Here is a 26,511-nt window from a genome sequence, read left to right as displayed (position 1 = left end):
GTAATACATTGAAGAATCGGACCTGGAAAATGTAAAATACTCACGATTGAGTGAAGTGAAAAGTCGAGCACAACGCACCCTTATTCATCCTACCATTTAAGCTAATGCGTTGAACGGAGATAGCAGACACTGCTCTAACTAATGTGTTCAAATGGGTGGGATGAATAGAGGTGCTAAGATGAATTAGGGAGCTGTTACCCTACGTGCAAAGTTTTCAGCACAGACATTTAGACCCGATAGACTGGGGAAAAATAAATTTGAATGCAGTGACGCTGAAAGCACGGCGTGACATGAATTTTAAACTGAATAGAACATACGCTAAAACTGCTGCTGGGGACAGCAAGTTCTAATTTTAAAATTTTCAGTTTTATATAATAGAACTGTCAAAATTATGAATCTAAAACTGAAACACTCCTGAACATGCTCTTAGCTTTTAAAATGTGGTGTAGATTTGTTTTTTGTTTAGTTACAGTAAATAGAGAGTCAAGAGTAAAAAATAAATAAATAAAAATACCGTGTTAGTGAAGTTAAAGAATAAAATCAAAAAAGCTATAAAATGTTAGGATATAATGTGGTTTTGATTTAGAGTAATTAATTTATATCTAGTAGTACGAAAGTGAAATCGAAGGCATTCGACGGTTCACAGCCAATTAAAATACCGGAAAAAGGTAACATTTGTTTATAAAAAGTAGACTTGAAGTTGGTAGCGGTTACCACATGGTTGTATAATTATGTTACATATACCTCTGGGTAGGTCCCCAGAGGGCCTTTTATTCTTGGCTCTAGATTGCCATCTGGAGATTAATCCTTCGCAGGACGATAGAACGGGCCGAGGTCCGCAGCATCGTGTCATTTCGACTTCGTCTTCAACACCACGTGTCAAAAATCAACCACAGAACCATCCAGAGCGAACGCCACACGTCAACCTACCGTCGTCTGGCAACCCTGCGAATCGACAACCAAACAACCGGTCTAATGGACTCCCGGTAGTAGGAAGGACCATCACTACACCTAACATCGGGTCCTGAAGCACTCGGTTCCCTTTTCCGATTCCGGTGTCATCTATGGACGCCCCGAACTAACGGCGTCTGTACTGATCCAACAGCATCGGTGCCGCAGAAGACCGCCGTATATCGCCGCGACTAAATAGCAACCGCTACCGTCAAGATCCACCGGGCATGCATGCAACGTTGGCTGATAATCCTGCCAGTTTCCGTCTACAATCGATAAAAACCGCAAGTAGCAGGTGACGTCACTTAGGGTAATTTTAGTTAATAAATAGTGTTAAGATGTTTTCAAATCGGTGAGAATTGTAGAGGAGACTGAGGAGACTTAATCCCCTTTTTTATTTTTCAGTCCGTGGAATGATAAAAAACTATGTATTTTTTTGTAGTTTTATATTGTTTCTAGAGATGACTAATAATGATAAAAAAATTACATGGAAATATTATACTGGACATGAGCTATGAGCATTTCTGGAAAACAACAAAAAAATGGAAAATTCTTAGATTTGTGGAGACTCGATCCCTAATTTGGGGACACTTGATTCCTTTATGAAAACGTGTTTAAAAGAGCATGTAGGGTAATAAGCCTATTTTTGCCCTGTTTCTACTATCATCCTACCCATCTAAAGCCTTTGGTTAGAGCAGCGTCTGCCATCTTTGCTCAACGCATTGACTCAAATGGTATTGCGATAATGTGGGTACTCGATTAGAGATTTTGCTGCGCTCAAACAAAAGATTTTTACCATTCTCAAGACAATTTTGTTATTATATTGGCTCTTAATAAGAGGCGAATGACCTTAACGTTAAAACCTCTATAATCGAAATAAAAAATGGACCTTAATAACAAATCAAAGAAGCTGAAATAATAAAATTATTGTAGTAATAATGTGGTACCCTTCTTAATAGGGCAAAAACGGGCACATTTCCCCATTCAATTTTATAAATGGATTGTAGTATTGATTAAATTGTTATGGTTAGATATTGTTATTTTTGTTACTACATATTACGCATCTCTCACCTGATTTTTTTACGAATTCCCCAAATCTCCGTGCAATTATTTGAAAGCTGTCTTTATTATGGTTGAGGAACGGGATGCGGGATGAATTGTTGCTACGTATACTGTAGTAAACAATTACAGTTATGTGTCTTTACGATGAAGCGTTCATTTTTGACATTTTTTTATGACAACAATGACTTCAATTTTTCTGGTGTGAATTTGGTTATTTTCAGTGGTGTATATGAAGTATGGCGAAGGGGATCAAATCTCCACGAATTTGAAGGGATCAAGTGAACCCATAGCATCTATTTCAGCAAACTTTAGTAAAAATATAGTTGAACAAAAGAATCAGCTCAATCATAACGTATTCATATAATTGACATTCTCCTGTAATTCTGTATCCGAAAGTAGAGTATGTAGTGGGTGATTTTATCAATTTCATAAAAGTTTGAAAATTTGAAAAATAAATCTTCTTCAGTTCTTCTGAGACTTTTTTTTTAAATCGGTAAAAAATCGGTTACACAAAAGTCCAATTTCTTTTTTCTGTGTTAATGAAATTTATGTTTAGATAAAACTACGCAACTTTATAGTATATTCGATTAATGTATTCTGATCCGGCTTTGAGTTACAATGCTGGGATCAAGTCTCCCCGGGGATCAAGTCTTCTCAGTCTCCCCTACTGTATAAGCACTGAGCCTTGGATTAGCAAATTTGCACCACGTTTCCCTCTTGCTCGGATGTCGGACTCGAAAGGAGTCACCAGCCCTCGTCTTAGGTTGTCGGTCGAAAAGTTTTATCAGGTCGTAGCTTTTGAGCATCCCCCACGTAAGTACACCCGTTTGCTGGTCTTCGTCTGGTTACATTGTCTGTGCCATTGCCGGATGCAAATGGGTCACCCTCTAAATGAGTGTATCTGATGGTGTGTGGCATCCATATTCACCACAAGTAAGCATACTTTTTCCCACCCTGAGTAGCTCGAGGTAACACTACGATTCCATGGCTGGTTATGTTCACTATAATGGTGGAAATGTCTAATACATATTCAGTACGATTCGTACATACATGCAATGGATCGATAGCCACGAACTTGGGATGTTATGTGTAGACGCTGAAACACTTGAAACCAGCGGCGGGTTCAGGAAAATGGTTTGGGGGGTCCGGTCCCCGCCGAAAATTTTTAACATTTTAAGAAATTTGAAATTGGCTTCAATTTTAAGCTGTTTCAAACTCAAAACCATTTCAAACCAAATTTTTCACTGGTTATTATCAAATGCGGATATTGCGTATTACGTAATGCGTTCACTTCAAAATCGAAAGTTCAAACCCACTTTATTCTAGATCCGCTCCTGCTTGAAACAAAAATATATAATATTGAATCAACTTAATCAGCATTAGCTCAATGTTGTCTTTCGGCTAACTAATTTTATCATGTTGGGGTGTGCGTATGAAGGAGATGCATAATCCACAACCGAACCACCCCCTAACTATGTTGGTATGCCAAGGGGTGGATCTGAAGAGGGTGGATGAGGTTGTCGTTTGAATGGGTTTGTTGTAGGGCTCGAGGGGGGGGGCTTAATGTGGGAGACTGGATGGGGGTTGGGGGGGGGGGGGTAGGAAAGGGTGGTATGTAATGTGAGGGGATACGCACCTGTTGAAATATTAAAAACTTATATAAGTAAAAAATAGGTTGGCGATTTTCAGAGTTGTTGCATAACGTTTCTATGAGAAAGGCAAAAATTTGCCATTCCAAAAATAAAATCTCGACATTTCATTCGTTTTAAAAAAACATTTGGCATCAAAAATGTTTTACTCAATAGCTTCGTAGAAGGCTAAGTATTGTTATCGAAAATGTATTTAAAATGACCGTAAAGTACGCTATCATGCCCGTTTTGCCCCAATTCCTCTTTTCATTTGAGTTTACGTTCAAAACTGAGTATATAATTCGGAAGAAAGTTGAATACGGCTGACAAAAATTAGTATTTCTTATGTAAAATAGTCCAGAGAATCGATTGAAGATAACTAGAATAATCTCACGAAACGCATACACTCATTTTATCCCAATTCTTCTCACAACTAAAGTTTGAAGATAATCCTGACATTATATTTCGGTAAATGGCTATATGCGGCTGATCAGAAGTGGTAGTTTTTATGTATAAAAGTCCAGGTTATCGTTTTAATATAATTAGACTGACCGCCTGAAACGCGTGTAGCGGTTTTACCCCAATTCCTTTCAAAACTCAAGTGTAAAGTTAACCCTGGCTCTACATTCCAGAAAGAGGGTGAATGCGATTGATCAAAAGTGGCATTTCTTATGCAAAAAAATCTGGGAAATCGATTGAAGATAATTGGACCGCACGAAACGTGTGTACCCGTTTTACACCAACTCTTCCCATATCTCAAGAGTTAAACCTGGCTGTGCTTCTTGAAAAAAGGCTGAAGACGGCTGATGAAAAGTAGTAATTCTTATGTACAAAATTACGGGGAATCGATTGGAGATAGTTAGTATGACCGCATGAAACGTATGTACCCGTTTTACCCCAATTCTTCATGTAATGTATATGTGAAGTTATACCTTGCTCAACATTTCAGAAACAGGCTGAACGCGAATTTTTTGTACATAAGAATTACCACTTTTCCAGCCTCTTTCGGAGAAGTACAGCCAGGTTTAAGTTCACACTTGAATTATGAGAGGAACTTAGGGTAAAACGGGTATACATGTTTCATGTGGACATTCTGGTTACCTTCAATTGATTCCTTGAAGTATTTAACATAAAAAATTACTTTTTATCAGTCGCTTTCAGCCTCTTTCTGAAATGTTCTATTTTAATCCTATTGATTACCAGAAATCCGGGGCTCTGATTTGCCAGTCCAGGACCCGCCTTGAAAATAGTTTCATTTAAATGTAATATATCAAAAAATTGTGTTAGAATGATGCCACAGAGCTGGTAATAGTGGCAAGTTGCCAGATCAAGAATTTAGAAGATGAACCGTTTCAGCGCATCTACAAATCTCCCGCTAAATCAGAAGCTTTAGTGCAAATTTCGTCGTTCTCTTCGTTCGAACATTCTAACAATCTGCCTTATTCTGCATTACGATGGATCAAATTTTCGAACGAATGTGTTTCGATCGAAGTAGGCTTCCTTTTGGTTTTGCTGTCGTTATTGAGAATGCAGATCACATTCGTTCGAAAAAGCGATCCGTCGCAATAGAGAATAATACCATTGACACACATGTGATTTCCTTACAATGATTCTCATACCACGTTGTACTCGTACAGCGGCGGCGTGACACACATGTTTTGTTACCGCTGTATGATATTTTTCAGCTCGCAATCAAAGCAAACTTGCATTTTCTCTGATCATAGTAAACAAACCAAATTTTATATCGAACAGTGAGCACAAGTCCAAACGTTCTAAATAGGGTAAACACTCCCTACCTCATCTTATTTTCTGATGAAAATTCTAAATAAGGGAAAACAGCAAAACTGTTTCACAGAATAATCCATTTATATAGTAAAATAAATTCATTACAGTTTTATTAATGTTTCAGCAATCGTCAAATTTGTCGAGCATGCGATGCAAGTTATGTGAAAATATAACTCTTGATTTTTTTCCGATTTCTTATCTTGAAATTAATGGTGAGACAAAATTATTTATTACTACTAGCCTTATTACCTCAAGACATACCAACACTTTTCACCAAATAATAATTTATCGTATTATAATAACTTTGAAATATAATATTTCTTCACACTGAATGATTACTGACTGAATGTTAAATTCGGTATAAATTTCGAAACACCTAAATTTGAAAGAGAAATGGACAATTTTCCTAAACTTGGACTTGGTTTCTCCCGAGTATTTCTAACCAAAAATTCAAATTATTTACCATCTGACACTCCACATCCAACGGAAAAAGTATTTTCTATCAACTAGAAGTAAAGTGATAGGAGTTTTCATTATCTTGATCTGCATCATTTTGAGCCAAATTTTTTTTTATAGTGAAGCAAAACTGAAAAGCTTGCAACTACATAAATTATTTGTATTAAACTTGAATTTCTTCATGTCTTTAAATTGAAAAATTTGTTATTCCTTCAAAAATAATTATTTTACCAAAACCAACAAGGATCGCAATGAAAACGTAAGGTTTTACCGAAGACTACATATTAAGAAGACTGATATCTCTTTTCTTCCCCTATACAAACGAGAAGCGACAGAGATTATATCGCCTCTATTGGAGGAAGGTAGGAAGCTTAATGTAAAAGTGTATATGTGTGTGTGCATCACTATGGGAAGTACCACCTTTACCCGCAAGTGGCGTTGCTGTTACTGTCTCCAGATTCTGGACAGAGTTTCCAGTCTTATTGATAAGCAGTCTTCGGTTTTACGTAAACTTTTCCGGATCGTATAGTATTCAACAAAGAAATTTTCAAAATATTGCGAATAGATCGGGCGGCCGGAATTACCTGAATTTATTAGAAAATCGGCGATGAAAAAATTCTTTTGTGAACATTTATATTTAAATTTTTTTCCAACACTGTTCAAGGGTAATATTTGTAAAGGATGTTTGTGATCTTTAATTATTTTTTTTTTAAATATTGTTCGGAAACCGCCATTTGTATAGCAAAATATATTATAATAATTAAAATGGAGGGAATTAATTCTGATAATTTTTTGTTGAAATTTTCAGAAAATATGAAAAATTAGTGAAAAACGTAATTACGAAATAAAACTGTGTTATGAGTATTTTTAACGCAATCGTAAAATTGAGGAAACTGTAATGACATTACGAAGAAGTTATCAATAAATAAGTATTTGAACAATTTTAAGTATAATTTGAAATTTCTTTGCATTTTCCTTAAAATAATATAACAGCTTCCAAAATGTTTTGATTTTTTTTCGACAAAATTAATTAGCGTAAAAATACGCCCTTTCTATAAGCTGTTTACAGCTAGCAAACCAAAAAAATGTTTTAAATATGATTGCAAATAAAAACAATAGTTTTAATTACAATTGCATTATACAGAAAATAGCGATAAAAGATTTTTCGATAGTTGTCTTACTGGAGCTGTAGAGCTAGGGTCTCGGAAGGCCTCCCCGTTAGACTTACAATTACAGCAGGCCGTGATTCTGAATGTGATGTTCATTGTACGGTTCAGGTATGTGCGGGCGTAGGTACTCGCGATCGCGTGTATCATCGCGAAGGGCTCGAGCATTTGTACGTTAACGTGTTCGATCGCGTGTGCCTTTTTATGTCACGTGTGCTAACGTGTATGTAACTTTGCGTGTATAAATTTTATTTTATAACCGTGTGCCTTTGGCATATTCGCGTGTGTTCTTGAATAATCGCGCGCGGACTGTGAATTTAATACTTTATTTTTGGTCTACGGCTCAGATGTTGTAAGAAAATGAGATCTTCCATATTACTAGAGTTCCCGGACATGTCGCCATGGAACGTGTTGTCTAGTGGATATGAGCTTTATTTTTTTGATTGGTCCTACTGAATGTATGAACCTAAGTTATTAGGATAGAGGGTAATGGTTTCCGGACGTGATCGCGACGGACGTTTGTAGGTTCGCGTTTGAAACTTCGTAAGTGCTAAAACGTTCATCTTATTACCGGGGTGATATCAAGTTTGCATGATCGCGGGCGTAGGTGTGCGTTGTTAATCGCGAAGAGCTTAAGCGTTCGTATGTTAACGTGTTTGTCGCGTAGGCTCGCGTGCATGTGACTTCGCGTGTACAAAACTGGTTTTTGTAACCGCGTGGCCATTCCTATGTACGCGTGCGTTTTCGGATGGTCACGCGGACCTTCATTCTGATAGTTTTTGGTGTACAATTCACATTCTGACAGGGAGTAAGTTACGCCACATCACTAGAATTCGCCAAGTAACGCGGTGTCCAGTGGATACGAAAGCTATCTTTTTTAATTGGTCCAATTGAAGGCATGGACCTAGTCTGCTGATATCAAGGATAAAAACATCCGGAAGTGATCAATTCATGATCGTGCGAGCGCGAGAGTTTTTAGGTTCACGATTGAGACCGCGTTTGAATATTTATAAGCACTGAGACGTTATCACCGGGATGTTATCATGTTTGCGAGATCGCGGGTGTAAGTGCCGTGGATGGCTGCGAAGGGATCAAGTATTTGTACGTTAACGTGTTTGTCCCATGGTGTATTTTAAGCTTACAAAAATAGGGATATTGACTAAATGGTGACATATTGTTTTCTTTATTTTTAATAAACAAAAAGGTAAGGGTAGTCTGATAACTATTTCTGAATATTTCATGTAAAAAAGGGGTCGTCAAGCGTAAATTTGAATTTTGAAAAAAATCTTTTTTTTTATTTTTGCATATTTGCAGCTTTATGAATTCAGGTTGGTGAACGGAGAACAGTGAGTCTAGTTAAGTACGGTATGCAAACTAGGCTCGATGGCAGATCCAAGACATAGTGTCTCGATCATATACATTTGGAACAACATCAGATGTTGTTTCAAACTGTTCTCAACTCCTTTTCGACAGCTCTCACAACACCACCCACGTTACGGCTTGGTGACGCCAAACTGGTGTCGAGGGAGTCAATTAAGGTTGTCTGACGTATTCTTGATGGTCACATAATTAGCTTCTGCACTAGAATCATCAGACAGTCTTAGTTGATTATAGAATTAGGGATTTTTTTTTATAATAATAGTCGAGCTGAGAAATAAGTTTCTAAATGTGTTCTACTAATGTCATACAATTCAACGCATTCGCCGAAAGGTTAAGTATGGAAGATCTTTTCAGTAAGTGAATTTATCATTAATGATACATATATACTTAAATACACTAAATACGCGTCGATTCTTCCTTCCGGAAAGGAATCGGAAGTTTTACTGTAATGTTAAAATCCAATGGATACAAAACATTATATTAAGGCGGGGCTGGTGGATAGAACGATGACCTCGGAACATGTCTGGCGCTGTACACGAAATGGGTCATCGAGCTAACAACCACCTAAATCCATGAACCAAGCTATTTGCACGAATATATTTAAATACATGCAAACATATTTTTTCTGTAAATCACTACCAGCTAGTGGGAGATAGGATGGTTAACACACAAAAAAATTGCATCTTTAAGAATTCAGCCTTGTTCGTCTGCTAGAGCCCATCAAACATATTTTCATATTAGGCTGACAAAATCGGGGGCTAATCAAATCGGGTCTTCAATGTATTATAATAGATAGGCAGTATTTGAAGAAATTTCCTGTGGACGAGTGTAGAGCGACTTTGTTTCTACTAACTTGGAATCAGCGTCGTAGTCAGTAATTCGGTTTGGTGGGGGGATTGGTGAAAATTTAACTTACTGTCCAAATAGAATAATTCCGGAACCGTTATTTTTTAAGTTATAAAATGAAGGAAAAAAATATTTTTCAACAAATTGTAACAGAGTTCGTGTCTTCAGCGAATTTGTTGAGATTATCGTTTAAAACAACTTTATTGAAGGCATGAATACTACGCGAAAGGAGTACATCGAGCAACAAAATGATATTTACGAAATGTTTTTTTTTCAATTATAGAGGTTTTAACCTTAAGGTCATTCGCCTCTTCGGGTTAGAAAAATCTCTTAAGAAAAATTTCTAACCCTATGTGCAATCGATTTACCAACTACGCTACGCCCACCACATGAAATGTTCTTAATTCTATTCCTTTTCATAAAATAACTTTCTATTGTGAGCTTTACAATCTCAAACTTTGGGCAAATGTAAATGTTATTGTTTGTAAACAGTAAAAAAAGATTTATCATAAAGAGTACAATCATAATAATTTATTTTTAAGGTATATACAAATAGCCTAACATATTTTGATATCCTGAAAACATGGAGCCTTCATGTCTTCAACAAAGTGGTTTATAATAGCAGTCTCGAAGATTTTGCTGAAGACATTAATTCTCGAACTGAATTTATTTGAAAAGTAAATTCTCCCTAAATACTTTTTGAAGAATATAACGCCAACATTATTTTTTTCAGATAATGTGCTGTTTAACGTTTATAAAATTCATCGAAGATACTAAACCTCCGAAATTGACGGTTTCGAAATTATCTTGACATTAAATTACTGTTTTCGAACATTTATTTTACATATTTATGTAATTAGTAATGCAACAAAAACCAAACACTAACAAAAAACGATCAGAACCTGCTAGAGTCGAACGGAAAACGCTATTTTTCATAAATGTGCCTCTACTTTCGAAAACTCGATGTATTCCCAAAATATAAATATTTTCAGCAAATGTTGAAAGTTATGCAATTTTTCGATGAGCATAGACATTAAACCAATTCCAACTTCGCGTCCTATTAAAAAAATCAACAATCCATATTACATACAGTACATGCGTTCACAAGTGAGCTCAACATGATAAGAAATCTGAGGATTATGATTGATTGTAGAATTCTGGGATGAGTTTCTGTTGAAATGTTGTCATGCAGGTATTTAACATTTATGTGATTGAACAACTGTGAGATCAAGACCAATAGATCAGTTACAGATCAGGATTCCATTCCCACAAATTTTCAAAAATTCTCATGATGCTTAAAACAACGGGTTATCAATGTACTGATCAGATAATTATTATTGTAGTATTGAATTAAATTAACCAGCCTAAATACATTTTCCTCTTCAACCCAATTATTTTTTTTGAGTTGCGGGAGGGAGTGATGGGTCGATGGGGTTAGCCCCAAAGCCTCCTCTTGACTACGCCGTTGCTTGTAGTAATTTATATCGCTTTCCAATTTCTGAGATATGTTTCAGATCGATCCGATGGTTATAAGAAAATTTGCAGTCAGAAGGTTCGCGCAAATGAAAATTTTTGCATCGATAAGTGATCAAGTTCCATCCAGACAACAAACAAACTGAGTTTTTATTGGATTCTGAGAGGGTTATGACTTTCATTGGTTCGATAAAAACACACTGGGGAAAAAAATCAGTTTGGAAAAGGAATTTTTTTTCAAATAACTCTTTTTCCTTGAAAGTGCCTAACTTGAATTGTTGACGGTAGATGGGGAACATAATCACCTATCTTGGAGCAAAATTTCATCCAAATCAAAAATAGGGTTTTTTTTTAGTAAATCGACTTTAAATTTTTAAAATCGTTTTTTCCAGTGTAGGATTCGATGAAGAAGTTTTTCAATATTTTTTCAAAAGACAGTCTAGAACATTTTTGAAAAACCAAAATATGCAAAGTGGCTTTTTGTGACAAAGTCTTCATGTACAAAAAGTTTCATTAAAAACTGAGAGGGTGCTGTCAACTCCGAAAACGATTTAGCGCGAAATTCATCCATAAAGAACGTAATTGCATTTGTTCAAGATGGCGCCAGTATCGATCAGCCTCTAAACAACTCAAGGTTCTGCTCAAAACATTACGAGCTCATGTGAAAGGAAAGTGCTTGTCATCAATGAAAGCGCGTATGATATTTCGCGTGAGTTAACAATATAATAATTTAAGGTGCTGTTGAAGTAGATAACCGAAAAAACATGATCGAAAAATAGAAGGAAAAGGATTTATTAGTTATTGATTTTTAAATAATCTGCAGTATTCATACTCTTCAATTAAAAGTAGAACCGCAGATTTTCTAGACGTGTATATTGTTTTATTTCACCTCGAATATAGTGAACTATCGTACCCTCACAGTTTAAAAACATCGAAAAAGTGTCTCCGTTTTATTCGATGTAGCTTGAAAAATATTTAGCCACGCATAAAATCATTATTGACAAAATGATGCCAGGTGTTTACCTTTCCAGAAGTGCTTGTTAATGAAATGATATACTATAATGTCCAAAAGTTTGGATCAATTTGCTTTACACAAAGTTCTAAAACAATTCGCAAGAAAAAATGATTTTTTCGCGCTGAAACCCTAACCCCCCCCCCCACCTAAGAATCGCCCGCAACTTCTACAACACAAAACGTAGTGCAGCCAGCTCCATAGGGCTCCACCAACTTTCCTGTACCGCCAACTAGCTTTCGTATATGAATGTTAAAATATATATGGGAGAATATTTTCAGCCTGAAAAATCGGAACATATATGATGTTTGTTGAGCCACAACCATAATAAACCACCAATAAACACATTGAAATTCAACCATCAGTGCTTTATCACATTACTTTTAAAAAATATGCGATCTTTTAAAAACATCATATGTTGATTACAAAAGGCTTTGTAAAATCGGGCTAATAGCCGACAAATCTGGGTTCGGAAAAATGGACGTCGGACAAAATCAGGTGCTATCTCCACTATAGTATTATTTCATAAAAATTATTAAAAAAAATACTCTGGAACTTTGAAAACTTTTATTTATTTCTCAATAGCGCACATAGATGCAAAATTTTGCTTGAAAACCAATTTTTTTCTTTACTTATATAAACTCTTTGGTCTTAAATTTGATTATTAGACCAACAATCGATGCATACATATATAATTCCACTTAAAAAATGTAAAGAGAACGTTATGGGTTTCACTTATCAAAACGGTTTGACAAAAAAAATTGTATAAGTCAAACATAAATGCATGTACCATAGGGAGAATTTTTTCACCATATAATGCATATTTTTCAAGACGAAACTTTTTTTATTCAATTAACCGGATTATTCGATTATCAAAAACGACATCTTTCTGAACTCTACGAGTAATCGAATCTGGCCGGAACTATTTATATGTGATCAGTTCAAAACACGAAGGAAACTTTTTTCAAAACAATATTCTTCAAACGTCAAATTAATGGAAAGTAAAAGCTCTAGAGTTCACCACTGCCTGGAAATAGCGCTGGTGGCATTTCCATTGGTTGTATTTTGAGGCAGTACAACGGATGGGTGCCATGGTACCGAAATCAATGTTGTATCATGATGCTTGCGTGATACCACCGTGATTCTGGGTGACACACATATGATTTCATGGTGTACAGTGATTTTGGTATCACATGTGTGTCATAAGTATAAGGCTGAATATTTTTCTGCCCATTTCGATTTAGCGTCTTCTACACCTTGAAAACGTGTAGTTTGGCATACCTTGCATTTTCTAGCTCTTTCAATGATTGTTATATTCGGTTAGCATATGAATACTTTGAACTCTTGAATGTCCATTGTTGTAACGAGAATAACTTGTAAGTAAATAATACAAATCAATGTTTTTCTAATGTCTTACATTTGGAATTGTTTTCATAATGAACTTCTCAAAATTTTATCAGATCAGAATTAAAGATTTATGCAATAATTTTAAAGCCCCTCCCGAAACAAAATCCTGGCTACGGGCCTGCACTTTGTTGGCATGTTAAATACGTTTTTTAGCTGGACACAAAACAATTAACTAAAACAGCTCAATACAATTCCAATAAATCAGAAACTTTCTTCATTTAAATTTTAACTTGAAATTTAACGTATATATGTGAGAGAAAAGTTTGCTGAACATTTATTTTTAAATTAAAAAAAAACTTCAATATTCCATAAACAAAAATTGAAATACTCACATGAAATATTGCAATATCTTGAAAATCACACTTACGGGGAAACAAATGTAAACATTCAACGCAAATCGAACCAGCTCAACGTCCGGTTCCACGTTTATCAATATTGAAAAGCAACTACATAATTAACCCTTAAATGCGCAATGTTGTTTTAAAACCACATTGCGAAAACCATCTCAAAATTATCATAGTACCGTATAAATATTGTGAGACAATTTTCAGAAAATTTCAAAAAAATTGCTTTGCGCCTTTAAGGGTTAAATTGTCGGATCAAAGACCAACGTTTTCACAGAAAGCATCTATAATTTCGCTATTACATAAGACAAATTCGAAGCCCGGACGATATCGTTAGACTCTGACATCTCCACCAATGCAAGATACTTTGAAACCTTTGAAACACGTTTCTGCTCTCTTTCCATCTACCCTTTCCCCAATCGCAACTGATAAAACGCACCGCGGAGGCCTTGAATTTACCAAAAAACATCATGACACATCGCGGCCAACCGAGCCTCCGCCTGGGAGTGAAAGAAAAAACAACAAACATCAGTTCACAACTATCTGGCTGGGGAATTTCAATTCAATGAATTAAAATGCGTGTTGTTTTGAAAACGAGAATTGGTGCAACCAAAACACTCTTTTCGGCTTAACAGGTTAAACGAGTTAAACGTTACAACAATAATATCCACGCAGTGCAAACGGTCTAGAACCCCACCAACCATCGGCCGTGATCAGCACAGTGATGAAATCCGAACCCGAAACGGGGAAAAAATAGAAAGTGACCAGACTAGATGATCCCAACAGACTACCTGAGTAGCCCTACGAAGGGTCAACGCCGCGATCGGTGGTGTGAAGGTTCCTAACGGCATTTGAAATTCAAATTTTACAGTGGGAACTAACCGTATATGAATACCGCGCCGATGACATGATAACGGAATGTTGGAAGAATTTGAGACGGATTTTCGACACGAGACGGTCGGTGTACGAGTAGAACCGCACTAAACGACGCTAATGGGCTTTCGCTTTCCGCGTTGTTTGGACGGTGTATTGGGGAAGGGGAAAATGATTGTGTTGAATACAGAATTGAATAATAGTCTATTCTATGGCGCTTGTTTGCACCACCCGTTGTACAGATTCATTAAACATTGACCATGCCGTTTCCGGGTCATGGTAGTCATATCAAAAATATTTTTAAGGGGGATGGTGGCCCACGTGTTTCAGAGATCTGTCATCTCCAATAAAACGAAAATTCATCCGACATCCATTGAAGGTAGGATGATTTGTGGAACATCGAATTGATTCAAAGTTCAAATTTATTCGCATTTACTAATCACATAAACCGCTTACGACACTAAGTTGAACTTTGTCCAAACTTGTTTTCAGGTCGGCTGAACTTCACAAATCGAAGGGCAGCCATTCGTCGTTGATGTGGTAACTTGTTCGAATTTAAACCTGTACATTTGTAATTCACCTTCGAACCATAGCCCGCGGGTGTTTGAACCTGTATCAATTTTTGATAGCGTTAACAATCCTTCAAAAATGGCGAAAATTTTGCAAGATGATTTTATCTTTCCACCCTGTCCATGCAAATCTCGGTTTAATCGACTCCATTCGCGGCAAAACTGTTTAATTGTGTGAATGACGAAACTTTGACGGTGCGGGCGACCACAAATTCAATCATGCGGTTGATGTGGATGCTGATTCGTCGGTTCATAGTTTGCACCAACCACAAGTCGATTGGATGAATCGTGCCTGTTTTTTTGGGTTTTTCGCAACTTGACAGCCTGAGAGTGGTTCGTTCAATGCCATGTGATCTCTTGGCATTATTTTTTTTCAGGCGATGCTTTCGAGGAAATGGTGCAACTCCCTTCGCAAATGCTACGATTAAGATTTATTTATTTATATCATTCATGTGACACAAACATGTTTTCATTTTGTCCCCATTCTGATTTCCTTCGCCAACAGTGCTAGACGCCTCCGGAACGCAGGAGCCGGGTTTCGTGTTGGGTCATAACCACTGGATCGGTTCGGAGAAGGGTTGCGATTCGGTCCGGACTCCGCTGTCGATCACCCTGTCCGATCGGTACCGGCGCAACATGAAGCCTAATTTGGTGACGGCCTTGGCTCCGTTTGACATCAACTACAGAATGGTCCACGCCAGACACCAGTCGGCCTGGCAGCTGGAGATGAAGTTTCTGAGCGAGGTAAGTCCACTGATTGTTGCGTGTTGAAAAAAGATTTTTTGAATATGTATTGCTAATTTTTATGCTGTTCAAGGGTATTCAGGGGCTCGTTTTTCTCTTTGCTTTTGTTTATTGATTCTCGCCCGCTAGAATATCCTGCACATCGGCCTGTGTGTTCCGCAGTCATGCTCCAATGAGGAGTTGTTCAATTTGACCGCTCGGTACTTCGACGAGCGTGTTATCAATTCACAGGATGTATACGAATTCAAGCCGGATCTGCTACAGGTGAAAGACATGCAACTGACGGAGAATTTTTGGGCAAAACCAAGTATGATTGTGATCTGGTAAGTTTCGCGCTGCCAATGCTCTTGAAACATTCAGTGTTTATGATACTTAGCTACGACATAAGATGAGTTTGAGAGGCTGCGGTTAGCTTAATTTTTTTAAACTTCTAATGCTGCGATAGGTGTAAAGGTCCCAACCAAGTAACCTAGCTTCTGTTGATCATTATTAGTAACAATAATGGAACAAAACCAACCTAGTTTAACCAACACTACGGATAACCATGCACGAAAATCGCTAAGGTAAACTCATCTACGGAAATCAAAACCAAATCCACCCATTACCTAAATCACAACTGTTTCCGAATTTGTGTTCGCTGTTCAGGCATTATTCACAACTGCAAACGCTGCGTCTAGTATCTCAAAATCAACAGACAACACCATCAGTGAGGAAACCAAAGGATTAAACAGAATGCTCCGTCACTGACGGACTGTCAAAGCTCGGTTGTAAAAGTTTGCCAAACCATGGATTGTTGCTTGTAGCGAGTAATGCGTATTGGACTTGACTCTCCGTCGGTGAGGGAACGTTCTTTATGCTCCTTAATACCAATAACGGTGGTTTTTCTCATGATCCGCGAGTGCAAAAACAGGAATAATTTCTGATCGCGAGCACAAAAGCAACATTAACGATCACGACATCGACGAGAAAGAAATAAATGACCCACAAGAGGCAGTTTGCGAGGAAACAAATCACTGCTATATTTCTCCTTACATAGTGGAGAAAACTTTAGGTAAAAACTATTTTTTCTCCACTAGGGAGAAAACTGTTTAAAATCACACTTGCGCGTGAATGGCACAGAATCTATAACTAAATTAATTATGGAAATACCGTTTCGACTTCGTCTCGTCAGAACCTGTCGCAAAATTAGTAACAGGATTAAGCTAGCGCCGCACAGTGTCTCTTCAGCTTAATCAGAATTCCTTTGGAGCTGGCGTCAATTCGGCGAAAATAACGACACAGAGAACATAGAAGATACGGGAATTTATTAGTAACCATAGCAACCCTGTTTGAATAGCGGTATCTGCCATACGCGAGCGGTTGGTGGCAAGTAGCGCTAATGATGTGACATCAAGAACGCATCAGAGAATCTTAATTGACACCCTTCGAAACAAGTTTTTGCCGTACCAACTCGTAACTCGAATTCGAATTGCGAATTGCCACAGCTTAATTAAGTATATGCAATAAATAATACAAAACTCTCGCAGTAGTGATTTTCGATAAAAAAAAAACAGTTGTTTGAAATAATCATCACTAAACATCTAGAGTTGAGTTAGCCTACGATTTATTCTTCTTTTTGGTTAAGGTATCGACGACTTACAAGTTTCTCACAACACTGCGAACTCGACGTTAAATAGTAATAAATACGTATGCGAATTCCACTCACTGAACACGTTTGGTGCTATTTCATGTTCGAGAGACGAGCTTAGGATTAAAATTAAAAATCTTCAGGATCTTTGGTTGATTCTTCATATTACTGAACTCTTAGCCGAGGTCCTATAGGTGTCAAATTATCATGAGTTGTTTTTGAAGTGTTGCTTCTCAGTCAGATGGAGGATTCGTTAGGCTGAGGGCTTGTGGGATGATGTTCCACGTGCTCTTATCACACGAGGTGAACGTTTCTCTGGGCCCACGTGACTGTTGCGGGCGATTCTTGTACCGTATCGTCTCCTCGTTTGACCGGGTATATTTTCTTGCCCGTAAGGTGCGGGTTCGTCGAGGGTTTCACGAAAGAAACCGACTTGGCCCTGCTTCGAAGGAAATTGGCAGATAGTGTAAGGTTGTGCTACTGAGTTCTTGGATTTGGCTTTTTGACATACCTGATTCCTTCCATTATATTTCACGCTATCGGTTAAACGTAGTTATTCTATAGATACGCAACTCTGTATCAACGGATACTTAAAAAGATTTATCACTTGCTTTTAAAAACTGCTTTTTATGAACTTTTTCGATCTAATCACTAGGCTGTCTATCCATTAAATGAGCCCAATTAACCTCTTGACTCAGTAGTAACCTATCTTAAACCAATTTCCTCTCTTTTCTTCTCCTTTTCCGACGTTCTCCGATTTTCCCCATTTTCCGGCAGATCAGATAATGAATGTATGTGTTTGGTGTATTAACCTAGGTGTAATGTTTAACAAATTTTGTTCTGTAATGTTTGAATTGGTCGATACTCGCTGATAACTTAGTGTAGTATTTTTACCATTTTTATATAATATACAACAATAAACATTGACCTATCTATACACATAACAATTTCCGAAATATATTTATTTAATTATTTATTCTAAACGTTAAATCTATACACATAACTAATTATAGCCAGTTAATTATGCTTTAATGGCAAATCAGCACTCAACTATCTGCGCTCATTTGCAGTGAACAGCAGTATGACCTGCGCTGCTCTCACTCTCTTATTACTCACATCTTTGAGCTTCCTAGGGCAAAGTACCCAAACGGTATCAGAAGGGATGTTCCAAAATATGGATTAGGGACAATGCTTCGAATGGGAAGCGATGTTTGATTAGGTTGAATGTCTATAAACACAAACTTCCTCACCGAAAAATTGGATAATTTTAAATTTTTGCTAAAAGGTATTTTTTTTAAGAATACGTATAGTTGACACAATAACTAAATGTGATTGACAACAATAATAATATTTTCGAAAACAGAAGGAAAACAATAAAAAAAATGCTTTTTCCGTTTGACCAGGATCGGTTTTTATGAGCATTTGATTTTTGTTGTATAATCGATTATATAAATAGCCTTTAAGCAATATTGGAAATAATTAAAATTTTAAAATATTTCAAGTAAGTGGCTTTTAATGGTGTATATTTGAGTGCTCAATTGAATGGGGTCATAAAATGTTGTGTATGAGGACTCGTTTTGGATTTGCGAGCTTTAATTGTGAAGAAAAGTAAAATTACTGCTTGAAAAAAATTGTTTTCAATCACGATCGTATTATTTCGGAACTGTCAACTTTGGATGTTCAGTATCTTTAAAGTATATTACAACGTAAAGCGCACATCTTCTAATAAAATAATTTTAGACTATACGGTCGGTATTAAGCCAGACCGGACTAAGTGAAATTGTATTTATTTATTTATTTATTTCCATTTTTAATCTGACCCATGTTGGTCTACATGAAATTTAATGTTGTTGTATGGAAAAGCCCATTTCAAGGTTCACTTCAGAAGCAGACCTCGAATGCGCGTAAAAACCCATAATCTTTTCGCATGTTTTTCCTACAATAACAATGAACTGACATTACACGTTAAGTAGGTGGAGCATCAACACTTCCTGGCTACCTTATCCTTTATCCTTCCCCGTGAACGATGGAGATGGGGGCGGCCGGCAATGATGGCTATCATGCTGTTGAGGTTTTAATATGGGTCGAATTGGTATGAATTCCTACTTACCATTTCCTAAGCAACTCTTATTAGATAATCAGCAGTCAAACATGATGAAGTCAGTGTGCAATCCGCCAAAATCATCGTCACAACGCAACGCAACGCAACGCAATAACAATGAACTGACATTACAAATTAACAAAATTACATACAAGGTATACAGCATTTCAATAACAGTACAGAAATATTTTCACATAATCTTATAAGCCAAGTCAATCTCCTAAGTCTATTCTTGAAAACATCACTAGAAACATAAAAATCGAAATAGTCATACACACGATTGAAAACACAACACATCGCCCTTATGAGTTCGTTCTAACCGTACTCGGTGCGCTGAAAGTCGAGTCTTAAAAAGTTACGTGATCTAAGGTTTCTGGGGGGTATGTTGATGTTGATTTATGAGAGAATATCTGGGGCATCCATTTGGCCAGTCAATATTTTCCCAACAAATATCGCTCTGGATGTATTTCGCCTTTTTGCCAGAGTTTCCATATCGAGCAGACGACAGCGATCAATGTATGGTGGTAGCTCTGTTGGGTTACGCCACGGCAAAGTTCTAACAGCAAAGCGGAGGAATCTTGCTTGTACTGCTTCAATTCTGTTAGTCCAAATGCTCGTATAAGGACACCAAATGGCTGCGGAAGCTTCCAGGACAGACCGAACAAGTGAAGAATACAATGCCCGCAGACAATATGGATCAGTAAACTCGTTGGCGATTCTTATTATGAAGCCAAGGTTTCTATTTCCCTGTGCTATAACGTGAGAGTAATGGTTTCTGAATGTCAGTTGCGAGTCCAGGAGTACACCAAGGTCTCTGATAACTGACACTCTCTCTAGCAATTGGCTGGCGATGTTGTAGCTCCAGAGAATTGGATTTTTTCTGCGCGTGAAAAATATTATAGAGCATTTGGACACACTGAGAGCCAACAAGTTGCGATTACACAAGTTACAGAAAGCATCTAGATGTCGCTGAAGTTCGATGCAGTCCTCTATTGACCGCACAATGAGAAAGAGTTTGAGATCATCAGCATATATGAGTTTGCACCCTGGGGGTATAACATAGCAGACGTCGTTGAAGAATAAAGAAAATAGCAACGGTCCGAGATTGCTCCCTTGAGGTACACCCGACAAGTTGATGAAGCTATATGACACGTTACTTCCTAATTTCACAGACAGAGAACGATCTACGAGATATGATTTAAGCCATCCTGTAAGATTTGATGGAGCACCCAGTCGCTCGATCTTTGCCAGAAGAAGAGAGTGGTCTACACGATCGAAGGCAGCTTTAAGATCAGTGTATATAGTGTCTACTTGTGATCCATCTTCGATGTTTTTAATACAGTACGATGTAAATTGGGCTAGATTGGTGGTTGTTGACCTGCCTGCAAAAAAACCATGTTGGTCCTTCGATATGTATGCTTTGGTCTCACGAAAGAGCATATTTCCTACTAGGATCTCAAACAACTTTGATCCAGCACAGAGCGAGGTAATACCACGATAGTTCGCAACATTTGCTTATCACCTTTTTTAAAAACGGGAAACATTACTGATTTTTTCCAACACACGGGAAACACTGATTGCGACAGTGATTGGTTGAAGATTAGTCGTAAAGGTGTACACAATGCGCTTGCGCATTTTTTCAGTATAATGGAAGGAATCCCATCTGGCCCCACCGATGTAGAGAACTTTAACTTGCTTATGGCAGCCATAATGTCTTCGTCAGTAAATTGAATGTTTCCAAAATTGATTACATCGCGAGGGACATCTTGAAGGCCACAGTCCACCTGAGTTGAGCTAGCCGATTCATTTTTAAACACACTCGAGAAATGTTTTGCGAACAAATTACAGATACCGCTGGGAGTATTGGACGTTTCACCTGCGAGGAACATACTGGAAGGAAGCCCATTTTCTTTACGTTTCCCATTTACAAAGGACCAAAACTGTTTTGGGTTTCGTTTTAGGTTCGATTGGGTTTGTGCTACGTGTCTTGAGTAGAGAAAGCGGTTATATGTTTTGTAGCTGTTACTGGCTATAGTGAACTCCCTTTTTGTGATTGGGTTTCTTCGAATAGTGTAATGTCGAAGCGCAGCAGCTCGCAATCTTTTCAATTTACGTAGCCGGTTGTTGGACCATGGTGGTTTTGTTCGGGGACGAGGTGCAGGCACATGTATACTGAAAAGCTGTTTTAACCAGTGCTGAGCTCCATCACGGTACTGTTGGCAAACTTGCTAGACAAAAGAGAATGAAACGGTTAGCAGTTAAAACAGTAAGCGATGCTTATTGAGTTACGGTTCTCATTCCAATGAATTGACAACAGTCAGACGGTTCTCTTCTGAATCTCTCACTCATTGGAATTATTAATGAGAGGAAGGCAAACTGACCGTCATTTCATTAACACTATAAATACGGTTATGACGGTCATCTTATTACAAACAACGAGCTTGAATTAACAAACAGGCGGTTTCACATAAATAGCTATGCATAAAAGAAACAGAAAGGTGGAGAAAAAATCAACAAAGCACCGCACGCTGCCTGAATACAATACACTGATAATATTTAGTTTACTATACCAATTCAAAATAAATGGTACTCAATCAGTCTGTCATTTCAAAACGTTCTCTCTCTCACGGCTTCTGTGAGAGATAGTTAACTGAAACACTATCCGAGGAAAATGGAAATGAAATAACGGTCATTTTTGTGGTGGTACGGTCACTTCATATTTACCCTCACAATTCAAAGACCATCGTGAGATTGCACAGCACTGGTTTTAACACAAGTGACAGTTTTTCTACGGCAGCATCTACATCGATCGCGAAATTCAAGAAAGTCACCCAGTCGATTGTTTGTAGTGAGTTATGAAGCCTAGGGAAGTCAGTCTTCGAAAAGTTGAACTCCCTGACATCCTTCATCTCGTCATAGAGAACCAGCTGCGGACAAATCTGCGTTACCAGAAGTGGAGGATGATGTGCGTCTACAGCAACTAAAGGCTCAAGTGCCTCTGATACGGTACAGTTCATTGAAGCTTCTTCATTTATAAATAGGAGGTCCAGGATTCGATTTCGTCTATTATTCACTGTAGACATTTGTCGCATGTTCAGTACAGACATTCCGTCCAGTAAGATAGTACTCGCCCTCGAAAAAGGTGATTCAGAAGGGTCTGGGAAAGCATACCCGGAAGGAGTGCTCTTCCAAAGAAGTCCAGGCTGGTTGTAATCACCAAATAGTAGATGTGCCGTGTTGGGTTCAATGGAAGTTGCAATATCAAGTGCGGAGTCTATGTGCTTCTGAATAATTTCTACATCACTTGCGGAATCGGGGGGAATATATACAACACCCACACAGAGATTAGTATAGGGGCCACGGATATTTACCCAGAGTTGTTCGAGATTGTGAGTGTCATTTTTGTGTTTGGATGAGAGTCGGTTGGAAACTGCAATGAGCACACCACCACCACGTTTCTTCCCTGCCCTATTAAAAAAAAAGTTTTCTCCTGACGGTTGAACGGTGGTAGATCGAGTGATTGTGGAAGCAAATGCCTGTAAATGGGGTGGGCTTTCAACGGGGGCAGCATCTGTATGTCCTACTTCGGAAGGACATATACATTCATTATATTTACCTGAGGAAACGGATACAGGAATTCCATGTCCTTCGAGTTGGTCTGACTTGTTTAGAGCGTTGTTATCTGACCGGAAAAGGTTGATGTCGTGTCCTTCAAGTTCTGTGGTAGACGGGTGGGTGTCGGTGACGGAGTTGTCCTGATTACGTATGTTGGCAGGCTGCAATGGTGGATCAAACTCAGGGTGCGCAGTATCTCAAGTAGCTTCGGGAGGACATATACCCTCCTTAGCTTTACCTGACCGGGAAAGGTCGCCGCCATAACATCCAAATTCCATGGCAATCAGATGGGAGTCGGTGATGAATTCAAGCTGATTCCGTTCGTTGGCAAACTGCAATTGATTTCAAGGAAAACGAGTTTAAAGTTTGAATTACAGCATCCTTCACATTATAATACGAAATTAATTTTTGCTATATTTCTTGCTTATTGTAACATATTTCAGAACAACTAAAAGTCGAATGTAGCTGAAGAAATTTTTTATCTAGTTCTATGATTATCTCATTTTTTAAGGTTTTGCGACTTGGTCCGGTCTGACTTAACACCGACTATATGTGAAACACAACTTTTAAAACAAGTTATTCTCTAAAGTCTAGTTTTATTGCAAAGAACTGGCTTTAAGAAAATTTCTTGAATATTGATTTGTATCTCGTGGCGAAGCTTTTTGTGGAATGTGTCTGTAAAAACACGATTTGCGGTTTTAACTGCCATTAAAAACCACCGTTAACCGGGGTGACATTAATCACTTTTCGAAGTAATCATTGCATATTTTTAGACGCAACACATTTTTTTCAAGTTTAATATTTTTAAAACATCTACTGATGCATGGAGAACAAGATTGGATGGTTTTACCTTAAACTGTTCGCTTACAGCTTTTTTTCCAAAAATGATTTCAAGTTGAAGTCCGTTTTCGAATTCCGAGGTGACTTTGATAACCTGCATGTTCACCCACATTAAGTAATTGATGTCAATTATTTTCATTCAAATGTTTGTTAAAACTAATACTGAAAATATACTCATTGTTAAATAGATGTTAATTTGTACACACAGTATTTCAATGTACTGTAAAATTCGAGTAAACAAAATTCGTATAATTTGTGTCCAACTAGTATAAAAGATTCTGAAAACCTTTAAAACTTCCAAAATTGTTTTATTTCAGTATTTTCTCAATATACAAAAAGTTTCATCCACTTTCACACGTTGGAATATTGAACAATAAAAAAAATGTTGCGAATTTTAGCTTTAAATAATTGGAAATAATTGCCAACTAGTTTCACAAAAAAATGTATTTAAAGAAAACAAGTAAATTTGGCACATCCCACACTAAAGGAAAATAAAAACTCGCTTGTAATTTATTACTCTTGTCCAAATCTGAGATGTATTTGTTTTATAAAAAAAAATAGACACTTTACGAAGCTTCGTAAAAATAAGGTAAAATAAAATTTCGGTTTTTTGTAGTTTTTGTACCCAAAAACCGAACAATATACTCAAAAATTATAAGAAATCAGTATTTTATAAGTTTAGAGTAAAAATCATTTCAAATTAAATTGATTTGGTAGACTATTCCGGTTTGATAAGCGATCTACGAAAAAAGTTTCGAGTGATCAAAGTCACCCCGATGATCAAAGTCACCCCGATGATCAAAGTCCCCCGGTTTACAGTACTTGACCGATTCATTTCACACTTTGCATACACATTCTATGTTAAAAACACATAACCCTTACATTGAGTTTTCGGGATAATTTTTCAATTTAGAAGGCTTTTTACTCGTAAAACGGCGAAATTTTTCTTGAAAAATAGCAATTCCGAAATTTTATTAGCAAAAAAACTCCTTAATTGAAAAATTATTTCAAAAACTCAACGTAGGTGTTAGGTATTTTTAACATAGAATGTGTATGCAAAGTATGAAATGAATCGGTCAAGTAGTTTTTGAATGGCAGTTAACACCGCAAATCGTGTTTTTCCAGAGACGTTATATAAAATGCTTCGTCACCGAGTCGCTTGTAGATATTTTTGCATGAATTTGCTTTGCTTTGCTTCACCAAACTTTCTAAAAAGATTGACAAGAAAACTGATTTTTTGCGCTGAAACCTTTACCCCTCCCTTAAACCTTCAAAGTTGTTGATTTTGAAATTATGTAATCATGACCGTTAGAAAAGTTTTTGCACATAGCACTTTAAAATTGCACTTTTTATTTGCATTCTTTGACTTTATTGACACATTATATAAAATTTATAAAAGGTTTCAGCTAGACTAATTATGTTTCTGGACTTTCACTAATGTATCAAACTTAAAATATATTTTAGCGTTTTATAAAAAAACAACGATTTTCACCAACTTCCCCCCCCCCCAAACCAATTTTCCGGCTACGCCACTGATTTCTCGGGGTCGCCTCTCATATACTATATGCTATAGTAAAATGGGAAAAGTTTTCCAATAATTTCCAATACAACTCAACTCCACGTTTGACCAGTTTAATATACCCCCAAAGTCTTGATTTATAGCAAAAAATCTATTTTTTTGGGACTTTCTGCACTAAATTAGCAGCACTGCCATTTTTCAGCCGATTTTCGGTTTTTTGATATTTCTGGAAAGAATAAAAATAGACCTTTTCAACGGTTCACACTTAGAAAAAATGAAAATTACATTTGAAGTTAACGACATTGCGACGTATTTTGCTGTCTAATAATGGACATTTACATGTTTTGACATGTAAAATAAAATATTGTGTCTCTTTTAATGTAGAACTCGGTTAAATGGAAATGGAGAATTGTGAACAAAGCGCATTTTACATGTTCTTGAATGTAAATTCAAGTGAATTGTGACGCTCCTTTTATGTGCATCTTGCAAGATGTAACTATTTTTAAGTGTAAATGCTATATGATACTGTTTTGTAAGAAATAATGTGCGATTTGTGGACAATAATATAAAAATTGTTACATTTTTGAGATTTTTCACGAAAAACATGCAAATGTTTTTGCAAAAGCGCGTCCTAATTCAAATCACAATTCGAAAGAACATTTAATCGGTCGAGGAATAGCGGAGTTATTCGATTTTGTCTAAATTAGGAATTGTCATCCATAACTCTTAAGGGGTTTATGTAGCATTGCTACTGTGATCAGCATTGCACTACACTGTCCATGATCATAAGCATATCAGTCCCATTAAGATAGGAAATTCCATAGGAAACGAGACAACTATGCGATCATGGATAGTACAGTGGTTATCGCGAAATTGCATTTTTCGTCTTAAGAGTCATTGCGCGAAAATTTCTAATTTGGGAATAATTGAATACCTTTGTCATTTTCCGACCGATTTTTTATATCACATGAAAAAATCTTGAAAAATTGGCATATGGTTGTTCAAAAATTGCGCATTATTTTTTACAAAACACCGTTCCAAACCGCTGGAAAGATCTATTTTCTTTCCAAAAATGATAAAAAATGGCAAATAGGCTTTAGTGCCGAAAGTCCC

The 26,511-nt window shown here is 37.1% G+C and overlaps 1 protein-coding gene across 1 annotated transcript in view; it reads left to right on the top strand.

Annotated features, from left to right (window-relative positions):
• The window catches only part of LOC131690073 (nose resistant to fluoxetine protein 6-like), a 73,875-nt gene that overhangs the window by 27,550 nt on the left and 19,814 nt on the right, over positions 1 to 26,511 (top strand). The window contains exons 2-3 of the mRNA XM_058975570.1: positions 15,458 to 15,696; positions 15,826 to 16,019. Coding sequence (XP_058831553.1) covers positions 15,458 to 15,696; positions 15,826 to 16,019 — 433 coding nt within the window. The remainder of the gene's footprint in view (positions 1 to 15,457; positions 15,697 to 15,825; positions 16,020 to 26,511) is intronic.

Source organism: Topomyia yanbarensis, chromosome 3 (genome assembly GCF_030247195.1).
Source record: "Topomyia yanbarensis strain Yona2022 chromosome 3, ASM3024719v1, whole genome shotgun sequence".
Classification (NCBI taxonomy): Eukaryota; Metazoa; Arthropoda; class Insecta; order Diptera; family Culicidae; genus Topomyia; species Topomyia yanbarensis.
Note: the sequence above shows the minus strand (reverse complement) of the source record. Positions and strands in the feature narration are given on the sequence as shown.